The following is an 11868-nucleotide window of genomic DNA, read 5'->3' on the forward strand; positions in this document are numbered from 1 at the left end:
CTTTTTTAATCTTTTTGTGGCTGGCAGTGTACGAGTCTGTGTACGAGTCTGTGTGTGTGTGTGTGTGTGTGTGTGTGTGTGTGTGTGTGTGTATATGTCTGCATGTGCTTGTTTGAATATCGAATAAGATGTACTGATATGGATAATATTTCTCTTCTTTCTCTCTTAGACGTCCCTCAGTCTCCTATCTCTCTCCACGACCGCTACAGCTCACCTGCAGCTGGCAGCGCCAAGAGACGCTTGTTTGACGATCCTTCACCACAGTCCCCAGTGAAAAGATTCTCAGTCACTCCCATAAAAATAATTTCCAACACCATGGAAAACAACCAGAACACCACCGCCACAACGACTGTCCTCTCCATGGCAACCGGAAACGGCCAACAGCTCACCATTCCACTGCCAAGTACCACATTTATTATTTATTTATTCTCTTCTTGTTGTGACATTTTTTTTGACAAAAAGACACACAAACATTTCTCTATTTGTTGACGTGCTGGTTCTTCATCCTTCAGTGGTAAAGAACGAGACGGGCGGCATCACAGTCATCCAACTTCAGGCCAATGAGATGAACCCCCTCACCGCTCAATTCTTACTGACGGCCTCTCCCAGCCGAACTGTAGCTCCACCCGCCAGCTCCGACACACAGCCCCCGGCCGTCAACAAACCCCGTCGCACAGGATCCCTCTCTCTCTTCTTCAGGAAGGTGAGGAAATGTGTGCTGATTTCCACCATCTGGACTTTTTTTACATCTGATCTTTGTTAGCTGAAGTGCATATATGCTGTTGCTTGTCCATTTAGGTGTATCATTTAGCCAGCGTGCGTCTGCGGGACCTGTGTCTGAAGCTGGATATCTCATCGGAGCTGCGAGGGAAGATCTGGACGTGTTTTGAACACTCTCTGCTGCACTTCACTGACCTGATGAAGGACAGACACCTGGACCAGCTGCTGCTCTGTGCTGTCTACATTATATCAAAGGTACGCCTTTTGAAATGTGGAGAAGAAGGGCTATGGCAGGGGTGTCAAAACTCAATTCCTGGAGGGCCGGAGCCCCTGTAGAGTTTAGATTCAACCCTAATTAAACACACCTGATCCAACTAATCAAGTCCTTCAGGCTTATTTGAAAACTACATGGTATGTGTGTTGGAACAGGGTTGGAACTAAACTCAGGAATTGAGTTTGACACCCCTGGGCTACAGCAACATTGTTGAAGCAAGTTACAGCAATTGATTAAAACTAATAAACTACACTACTGTTCTAAAGTTTGGTGTCTGTAAGATTTTTAAATGTTTTTCAAAGAAGTTTCTTTCTCACCAAGGCTATTTATTTTTTGTAAAAATACAGAAATATGGTGAAATATGATTACAATTTAAAATAACTGTTTTCATCATTACTCCAGTCTTCAGTGTCACAAGATCCTTCAGCAGTTATTCTGATATTCTGATTTCCTAACTCTTTGAACAGAAAGTTCAAAGAACATTTTTTATTTGAAACCGAAGTCTTTTATAACATTATAAATGTCTTAACTGTCACTTTTTATCAAATTAATGCACCCTTGCTGAATAAAATATTAACAACTTAAAAAAACAAAAATCTTGTATATTACTGAAGAATAAGATCTGAGTGAAGGGGGAAAAAATCATCAAATGAAAATATAACATCAAGCATTTTCATTCAAATTTTCTTTATTTTGACTTGCCTGCTGCTTCTGCAGATCACAAAAGAAGAGCACACTTTTCAGGACATCATGAAATGCTACCGAACCCAACCTCAGGCCAACAGTCATGTGAGTATCAACAGTCTTAGTCTTTCCAAACCTGTGACTAACTGCTACTGTTTTATATTTATTTTGTGTATGTGCTTAATGTGCAAATGCCATTGATATTGGTTCAAAATGGCTGCTTGCCCTAGCTTCCTAACGTCAGAAACCTTGGAATTTGAGCTGTGATGAGAGCACATATGAGGCTTTGATGCAACGGCATCCACAACATCTTGTTGGTGTGTTTGTAGGTGTACCGTAGTGTTTTACTGAAGAGGCGTCCCAGAGAGCAGCAGACAGATGAGAACATGGAAGTGGATCCACCAGTAGACCAGTGTAAGGATGATGTGGGCAAAGTCCTAAACGTATAATATTACAGTTTTTACTGTGTTTTTGATCAAATTACACCACCTTGGTGAGCATAAGATACTTGTTTCAAAAACATAAGGTTAACAATCCCAAACTTTTAAACGGGTTGTGTATAAACATTGATTTTTGATGAAGTTGGCAAAAGTATCCTGGCTTTTTATTGCATTTAAAAATATTTGTATTTATTTGTTTCTGTTCACAGCCAATGAGAGGACGGAGCAGGCTGACAGAACAGAGACTGAAAGCGAATCAGAGGAAAGAGGAGACCTCATCCAGTTCTACAACTCTGTTTACGTGCTAAAGATGAAATCATTCGCTCTTAAATATGCACATTCCATGCTTGACGGCAAGGTTAGTGTATTGCTTTACTTCATTTGAAAATCGTCTTTTAATAACTGTTGATTTTGATTTTTAGATAATTTGGAAACAAGTGTTTGACTCTTTCTCTCTGTTTCTCTGTAAAGATGGAGGCTCCTCCGTTATCTCCGTTTCCGTCGGTTCGTGCTCAGCCTCTCTCTCCTCGCCGTGTATCTCAGAGACACTCCATCTTTGTTTCTCCTCATAAAAACGGTTCGAGTCTCACCCCCAGTACGGCCTACACGTACAAGTTCACTGGCAGCCCATCAAAGGTTAGTCAGAATTTAGGTTTTCACAACAAGCATTAACGGTAATAATTCCTTTAAAGAGATATTTCATGAAAACATTTAAATTGTAATAATTTACACATCCACATGTCAGACACATCCTAATCTTCTGTGGATCACAAAAGATATTTTGAAAAAAATGTTCATACACAATGAAATAAACGCAATGTAACTGGGTATTATTATAGTCAGTATAACGGATTAGTACATTTTTATTAAAGGGGTCATATGATGATTTTTTAAAGATCATTATTTGGTGTAACAGAATATGTTGACATGCTTTAATGTTAAAAAAACACATTATTTTTCAAATACTGTGCTTTATTGTAGGTCCTCTATGCCCCGCCTCTCTCAAACGCTTCGTTTTCTACAAAGTCCCTCCTTCCGACAAGCGCAGTCTGCTCTGATTGGCCAGCTGACCCAGTGCATTGTGATTGGCCGAACACTGCAAGCACTCGTCGGAAATGTAACGCCCCTTACCATAATCGCCAGCTTCAGCTTTCAAAATAAATGTAAAGACAGAGCCCGAAAGGGGAACAGAGTCACGTGACAGACACAGTGATGAAGCTGGTCTCTCTCTCTCACACACGCACGCGCGCACGCACACACGATGCGCAAAACTCCGCATTTGAACAGTCAATAGCAAATACTTAAACTAATAACAAAACAGTAGCTGATTCAGAAGCACCAGATTGTCATAGCAAAGTCAGAATGACCTCCTCATCTCCTCATCCTCCTCATTCATTTTATGGACGTTCACGAAACGTCCATAAAATGCATTAAAAACCAGTTAATTTATTTTGATGTCTTTATATTTGGAAGCTCCTACTGTGAGTTTTGCCAGTTATGGTTGTTGATCTAAAAGTCTTCTACTTCCTGTTTCTCTTCAGGAGCTGAGCGACATAAACCAGATGATCCGTCAGGGTGGGGTGAGCAAGAAGCGGGCGTTCAACATGGAAGGTGATGAGACCGAGTCTCCATCTAAATGCCTGCGGCAAGAGAATGACGACGTGCTGCTCAAACGCCTGCAGGATGTGGTCAGCGAGAGAGCGAGTCTCTGACCTGTGAGGACGCCCAGTCTCCTTACAGACCCAATATAAAGCCAAAAACTCTTCCTATGTGCTGCTCAATGACTAATGAGATTGAGTACATTAATTATGTCACAGAACAATAGCAAAGCCAAAAACCATCACGTGTTATGACAGATTTTTTTAATACACCAGGATTTCTGAATATCAGGGAGATTGGTATAAACTTAATCAATTTATGCCGAATCAAAGAATCATGTATCATGTTTTTTCATGATGCTCATCATGCTTTCATAAAGACTCGATTCTTACATTACAGAGATATTCTGTAGCTGTAGTTTTCTCAATCAAGAGTCATGTGACCATCGTTTTTGCAGTAGAATCTCCCATATATTAGTGATTTTATTTTTTTATTTTATTGTTTTTATTTTAATCAAGTTATTTACTGGCACAATGTTTGACATTTTGTGTGTCTTTGGTGAACCTGCCAATGGTCAAATCAGTTTTGCGACCATCCTGCAAATCCTTATATTCAGTTGTGTGGTATCTACACCTCTCAATTAATTGTAATATTTCTCTTTAACAGTGTTCTGTTTTCTGAAATGGTCATGTTTATAGTGCATTTTAGATGTTAAATTTGATGGATTGTTCCATCTTGTTTATGTGGTGTACAATAACTTGTTCAACACCGTTTGTTTAACAGTGATGCAGGTATAATTGTATTATTTGGTTTTGCTCATGTATGTTATTTTAGTGACGTTTATCGGTCAAATGCTCAAAGGGGTGGAAGTGAAAAGATCATGCGACCAGTGCTATAGCTAGCTGTATCAGTATTGTCGGTTAATTTGGGATTGGAATTTAGTCTTGTACAAACGTCTTGTATTTTATCCATTTATGTTCTTTTGCCTTCGTCTGTCTCTATCTGATGTCCAACACTGTTGATCTCTTTGCAGTTGGTGCTTTGTATTATAGCTCTGAAATATTTCTTTTGTTTGTTTATACAAACTCCATATTTTAAACTTAGAAATAATCCTCTGCATTGTTTGTTTTTCCACAAAAACCTTTAGCTTTATTGTAAGTGTTGTTTTGACCAATCAGCTGTTGGTCGGTTCTACAGTCAGTGCCTTAGCATGTACATAATAAAATGTTTTATCAATTCTCAAAGAAATGTTTTCTTGCGTCAGAAGACACTGTTTTCAGGCTCACTTCTCCAGCTCTGATTCAAAAATGTCGAATATTTGTGTTCTGGTGGAATCCGATCCAAACATAAACCCAGGCTGGATGAGAAAGTGGGCTGTTGAATGATTTAATTCTGTGCAAGACAATTAGCTTGGGTGGCTCCTGCTTAAATTGGGCTCTAAAGAATAACATTTATGTAGATTTACCTGGATTTAGGATATCCTTCAATTAATTAATGTATTTGTTTATTGACCACTAAAGCTAATCTCAACGCGTTTATTGAATTAATTTGGTCTTAAACTTTCTTACTGAGATATGTCTATTAGTTTGCCATTCAAAATTAATATAGAAACCATAACTGTGTCTGAAATATATCTTTATTTTCCATTAAGTGCATGATGTACCATTCATCATTATACATGGAAAACTAAATTTTTTTAAGATATATCTTTAAAAAAAAAAAATGAAAATACCTAAACACTGGGATTTGTATAATGTACGTGAAATAAATGAACGATTTTTTTTTTTGTATTGCATTGCTAAGAACATAAACCATCAATGCCAGGGGTACATACAATTGAGAGTACAAATGCAAATTACAAAATCAGGAAAATATCGTACAAAATGAACGATTTGTGACATTTCAAGTGTCGGACGCATGACGCCAGCGGGCTGCAAGAGTCTGAGCCAATCACAAAGTTCAGAACGACTGACGCACATACGTCATGAACGTGCAGGCCTACGTGACGCGCGAGTCAGCTGACGCTGTGTGTAAATGAACTCTTTACGTGATTTCCCAAGATTTCCACGCCGCGAAATGTATGAAGAAATGTCAGTAGAAAGAAACTGGACGGACACCGAGACGAGGGCGCTGCTGTACATCCGACAGGACGAAGAAATCAGTAGGCAAATCAGCGGAACGGTTCGCGACTCTCTTATTTACGCGGAAATATCAAAGCTTCTGCGGGCGCAAGGGATCCACAGAACCAAGCGACAGGTCACCACCAAACTGAAAACACTCAAGCAGAAGTTCCTGAAAATACTCGAGCATCACAAAAACAACGGCCACGGCAGAGTGTACTGGAATTATTATGATCTCTGCAAGTCCATTTGGGGCAGCAACCGCCCCGCGGACGCGTTGACGCTTCACAACAACGTGAAACTCGAAGAGCCCCAGAGTACCTCCATCGAGGACACGCGACATGAGAGCAGATCCACAGACATCGAGGTGTCCGTCAGTCACGACGAGGAGACGGAGGACACGGCAGACGGTGTGTTGATGCGCGCTAATGAAGTAGTGTGTCACTGTCAAATGGAACGATAGTGTGCTACTTCATGGTCACGTGATTTGACGAGCGCTAGTTGCTGCGCGCTATGTGCTGCATTTCGCGTAATACAAATGTAGTGTGTGAAACCGTGTGCAGTGATAAACATGTCAAACACTGTAAATACATTGAAGTTAATTTGATCATTGTGTTTGATTTACAACTAATAATAAGTCAAGGGGAGGCTGTTTCAAATACAAAATCAGTATATACTTACTACTGCATACACAGTATACACATAGTGTACATTTTTGTCTTAAAATAGTTTGTAGTACGTAACTAATGTAAACAGTATTTAGTATGCTATCTTTTCGTCATATTACCTCATTTACATGTTTTAAATCCATGAGAAATGTTTACAATTGATCTGTTGGAGTGAATAATTTAAAAGATGCTAATCAGACATCACTGTTTTTGTTTATGCTTTGTGTCTTAAAATGGGACTATTATTGCTCTAACTCAAGGTTTCCTAAACTGGTGTTCGTGAGTTAGTGATTAAATATATCATTAAATAAGTGAAACGCTTCACATTTGAACAAAAGTTTAAATATTTTGTTTATCTGCAGGTCATGTGGGCCATTAAATGTGTTTTGAAATATTGTTGAATTATTGCAATATTTAAAATCACAAGCGGGATTCAGTGAAATATTTGAGGTAAAAGTGATTAGACTGACCAAAAAAAAGTGAACATTTTGTGAATCTGAACGTGAATGATGATGATGCGCATAACTGATTATTATGTGTTCATATATTTAAGTGGTCGCTCAGCCTGTGAGGAAGAAGGCCAAAAAACATTCCGTTACCGACTCTGTGAGAGATCAAGAACCTCTTCACGTGCAGAACCAGAGGGAGTACGAGGAACGCTTGCGAAGGGAAGCCAGAGAGGAACAGAAGGAGGAACGGGCGAGTCTGATGGCCATGTGGAAGGAGATGATGGAGTTTCAAGGGAACCTCTTAAAGGAGTTCATACACCGCCCATCTCTGCCTTCACATCCATCTTACCACAGACATGCTCTTCACAACCAAGCACGCTCTAGTTTTCCAAGCACTAGCTACATGCCACTGTACGACTCGCCAGGGTATGAGCACAGACCTCTGATGACCTGTTTTGTTTCCTAGTTCCACTCTAATCATTAAAGGGGTAGTTCACCAAAAAATGAAAATGACCCCATGATTTACTCACCCTCAAGCCATCCTAGGTGTATATGACATTCTTCTTTCAGACGAATACAATCGGAGTTATATTAAATAATGTCCAGGCTAATCCATGCTTTATAATGGGAGTGGATGGTAGGCCAAAATTTGAAGTCCAAAACAATTGCACCCATCCATTATAAAAGAAGTCCACACGGCTCCGGTGGGTTAATAAAGGCCTTCTGAAGTGACGCGATGTGTTTGTGTAAGAAAAATATCCATATTTACAACTTTATAAACCTTAATCTCTAGTTTCCGCTAGCTGTCGTACGCACATTCACGAGAGAGTGGCATCTAGCGGATGATGTTTTAATTATTATTATTTCTTTTTTAGAAATCGTATTTGCTTTGTCACTGTTGTTAGTTGTTTTTCCCTAAATATCGCAATTTAGCTCCAATTTATTTTTATTTCAAGTTTAGTCCAATTAATTTTTTATTTCCTGTTAGTATTTTTTAGTGCTTTTTACAGTTAGTTGCCATGACAACATGTCTAATTTAATCTAATTAAATTTTTATTTCAGCCTTATTTTTTATTTTAATACTTTGAGTTAATAATAATCTTGAATAAGTCATAGTAACATGAACAACATTGTGAACATTTAGCATTTTTCTGTTTTTGATGTTTTATGGGGAAAAAAAATATTTTGCAGAATGGATTCAAACATAAGATGTGTTAAAGAAAATGGTCATCATTTGCTCATATGAAATACATTTTTGATTTACATTTTTCAAGTACATTACTTCTATTTAATAGTAGCATTCAAGTAAGAAACTGAAAAATCTAATGTAAAAATGAAACCCTGCCTAATCTATTCACTGTGTGAATTAAATATACACTGATTCTTATTAAAGCTACTAAAGTTATTCACTTAAGAGCAGTGAACTAATCCATGCTTTATAATGGGAGTGGATGGGAGGGCAAAATTTGAAGTCCAAAACAATTGCACCCATCCATTATAAAAGAAGTCCACACGGCTCCGGTGGGTTAATAAAGGCCTTCTGAAGTGACGCGATGTGTTTGTGTAAGAAAAATATCCATATTTACAACTTTATAAACCTTAATCTCTAGTTTCCGCTAGCTGTCGTACGCACATTCACGAGAGAGTGGCATCTAGCGGATGATGTTTTAATTATTATTATTTTTTTTTTTAGAAATCGTATTTGCTTTGTCACTGTTGTTAGTTGTTTTTCCCTAAATATCGCAATTTAGCTCCAATTTATTTTTATTTCAAGTTTAGTCCAATTAATTGTTTATTTCCTGTTAGTATTTTTTAGTGCTTTTTACAGTTAGTTGCCATGACAACATGTCTAATTTAATCTAATTAAATTTTTATTTCAGCCTTATTTTTTATTTTAATACTTTGAGTTAATAATAATCTTGAATAAGTCATAGTAACATGAACAACATTGTGAACATTTAGCATTTTTCTGTTTTTGATGTTTTATGGGGAAAAAAAATATTTTGCAGAATGGATTCAAACATAAGATGTGTTAAAGAAAATGGTCATCATTTGCTCATATGAAATACATTTTTGATTTACATTTTTCAAGTACATTACTTCTATTTAATAGTAGCATTCAAGTAAGAAACTGAAAAATCTAATGTAAAAATGAAACCCTGCCTAATCTATTCACTGTGTGAATTAAATATACACTGATTCTTATTAAAGCTACTAAAGTTATTCACTTAAGAGCAGTGAACTATTTGTCTTTTGTTTGATTAACATTAAAAACACAGACAGCAGCAGGTATATTAGGCAGCTGTCACTTTAAGACCTAATGCACAAATCCAGTACATTGATACACATGCGATTTTCTCCCAGCTGTTTACATTCACTTAAGACATAACTGACTTTATGTGAATACCCCCTAAGATGGGTATTTGATCATTCAAGCGCAATAAGTCATGAAAGGGAACTGAATTCAGCCTAAGTGTAATAAACTCCATTTTGCTAATTTAACAACTCTGCCCTTTCACAGAGCTGAAACTGAGAATGAAAGTGCTGACATAATTTTGTGTGTATTTGATCATTCAAGCGCAATAAGTCATGAAAGGGAACTGAATTCAGCCTAAGTGTAATAAATTTGACAAACTCCATTTTGCTAATTTAACAACTCTGCCCTTTCACAGAGCTGAAACTGAGAATGAAAGTGCAATCTCACATGAAGAAGAAGAAGAGGAGGAGGAAGAGAAATACATTATTCCAGCTGAGATTGCACCTGTGTTGGACATTCAGCCTGTTAACCGTGCGAACGACAGCCAATCAAACACAGCAGAGACTTTTTCACCCCCGCCTACACAATCAGCAGGAAAGAGCGATCTGGAGATGTCTGTGCTACGCAGACAGGAACGAGTCTTACAGCTTCAGGAAGAGTACTATTCACTCAAAATCAACTATCTGAAACACAAGATGGCCAAGGATCCATGACAGAATGCTAAAGAGGAGTGTTAACTCTTGCTCTTTCAAGCTGTGAAAACTTGCAAATGTAGATGTTCTCAGCTGGACTGTTGAAAATTTCAGTGCACCTCATATTCCTTGTAATTCTTATTACATATTTTGACCAGTAGATGGCAAGGTGGTTACTTCATATATTTCCTGGTGTCATTAGACATGTGATTTACAGCTAAGGCTGTAAATATATGAATATTTATATAAATTTGCACATTTTTATGGCAGTTTACTAGCAGTTGTTTGCAAAATTGTCTCCATTTTCTCCACTAAAGGTTACTGGTCTTATTATAAGTGATTCATTAGTTTGTTGTGTAACAATCAATCACACAATTATGTCACAATCAATTCCTGATGGATAACAGTCTTGCTTTACCTTTTATGTTCCCATTTAAGGTTCTGTTTTGCACAATATAGCAGTAAATATAGCGTTGCAAATGCAGTTTAATGCTGACTATAGGAACTACCGTGAGCTAGATGTTACACTTCTAATGTGGAGTATGTCCGTTACCATTATTTTTCATTAAATTAATGAAAACCAGCGAGGAGTCGGAAACATAGTATTCAAAATACTAAATCAAAAGAATTTAGAATTTCAAAGAATTGTTTAAAGCAGGGATTCCCAAACTAATTTGTCCGTCAAACCCCCCTTTGAACTAAAATATTTTCTTGAGATTTTAAGTTATATGTAATATTTGAAAACATCTGCATGTTCACGGTTCTGTGATGTCAGTTAATGGTCACATGACATGCAGGTAAACAAATAAAATATTGTTTTTAAAAAAAAAATAATTTACATTTTTGTATTTTATTTTGAAGCTATTTATTTTGCATTTTAAAATGTTTAATAAATATTGGCTTTTCATTATCTCACAACCCTCTGCAGTTCCTTTGTGAAACCCAGATTGGGAAACTCTGGTTTATAGGAACAGTTCATCTGAATACAAAAAAAAAGAGAAAAATCTGTTGTTCTGAACCCTTATGCTGTTATTTGTTCTGTACACAGCTCTTACAACATCTGTCAAGCTTTAAACGGGACCAAAAGCACACAAGTCTTATGGAGTATTTTGTGTTCCCTTACGTCTGTCAAACTCCAAAAAGGCCCTTTTTGAGCTTGACGGACCCGGGTCACTGTGAACTGTCAGTGTATGGCAAGAGCTGTGCAACAATTCTTCGAAAATGTCTACATTTGTGTTTCACAGAAAGAAATAAGAGCATACAGGTTTGGAATAACACGAGTAAATAATGACAGGATTTTCGTTCTATAGGTTTATGCTATAGCTCCAAAAGCTCCAGCTATAATGTTTTTTTATCCTTCAGTGTTCTTTTCTGTTTATTATCACTCTCTTTCTCTTGTATTTTCACTTCCATCTCTCTGTTGTTCCCAATCTCCCTCCTGCTATTACTTCTCACACGAAGACATTATGATTATATGACAGACCTGTCTTTTGTTCAGTGTTTTTGTTTTAAAATGGATTTTCACTTTCTTTACTGTTAATTTATCATTTTTTTATGGTTCAGTCTTTTGTGAAGAAAAAGTTTATAGATCTGAAGATGAAAGTAAAATAAATCGTTTTTTCCAATTATAAGGAATGTTTTGGATTACATACAAATCAATAACTAGAGCTTTATAGAGCTTATATCTATAACATGCTGTTGATTATATAAACACAAATATAGATTTTATTTAATGTATTTGGCAGATGCTTTTATTCAAAGCGACTTATATTGCATTTAAGCATGCATTTAATACAAGTGCACGTTTGATCAAGTTAATGTGACTCGCTGAGAAGTGAACCCATGATCTCAGTGTTGTTAATGCACGCTCTACTGTTTGGGCTGTAGGAATGGAGCTAATCATTTTGAATTGTCCTTAAATTTGTAAAAACAAGTTACAGTTGGTCGGTAATGCATTACCAGTAT

General features: G+C 37.1%; 2 protein-coding genes across 3 annotated transcripts in view; both read left to right on the forward strand.

The window, feature by feature from the left end:
• LOC107584070 (retinoblastoma-like protein 1) overlaps positions 1-4961 on the forward strand; it is a 15560-nt gene extending 10599 nt beyond the window's left edge. For both annotated transcript variants that reach the window (XM_016270479.1, XM_016270480.1), the window contains 8 exons: positions 170-403; positions 513-703; positions 799-975; positions 1712-1783; positions 2008-2092; positions 2328-2476; positions 2590-2754; positions 3660-4961. In XM_016270479.1, the coding sequence (XP_016125965.1) occupies positions 170-403; positions 513-703; positions 799-975; positions 1712-1783; positions 2008-2092; positions 2328-2476; positions 2590-2754; positions 3660-3830 (1244 nt within the window). In that variant the 3' untranslated portion in view covers positions 3831-4961. The remainder of the gene's footprint in view (positions 1-169; positions 404-512; positions 704-798; positions 976-1711; positions 1784-2007; positions 2093-2327; positions 2477-2589; positions 2755-3659) is intronic.
• A 654-nt stretch (positions 4962-5615) lies between these two features.
• On the forward strand, positions 5616-10617 carry LOC107584071 (uncharacterized). The gene is made up of 3 exons (XM_016270482.1): positions 5616-6247; positions 7059-7380; positions 9627-10617. The coding sequence occupies exons 1-3, from the start codon at positions 5752-5754 to the stop codon at positions 9922-9924; spliced, it is 1116 nt and encodes a 371-aa protein (XP_016125968.1). The 5' UTR covers positions 5616-5751; the 3' UTR covers positions 9925-10617.
• The last annotated feature ends 1251 nt before the right edge of the window (positions 10618-11868 follow it).

The sequence above is a fragment of the Sinocyclocheilus grahami genome, unplaced genomic scaffold, assembly GCF_001515645.1.
Source record: "Sinocyclocheilus grahami isolate Dianchi unplaced genomic scaffold, SAMN03320097.WGS_v1.1 scaffold57.1, whole genome shotgun sequence".
Taxonomy (NCBI): Eukaryota; Metazoa; Chordata; class Actinopteri; order Cypriniformes; family Cyprinidae; genus Sinocyclocheilus; species Sinocyclocheilus grahami.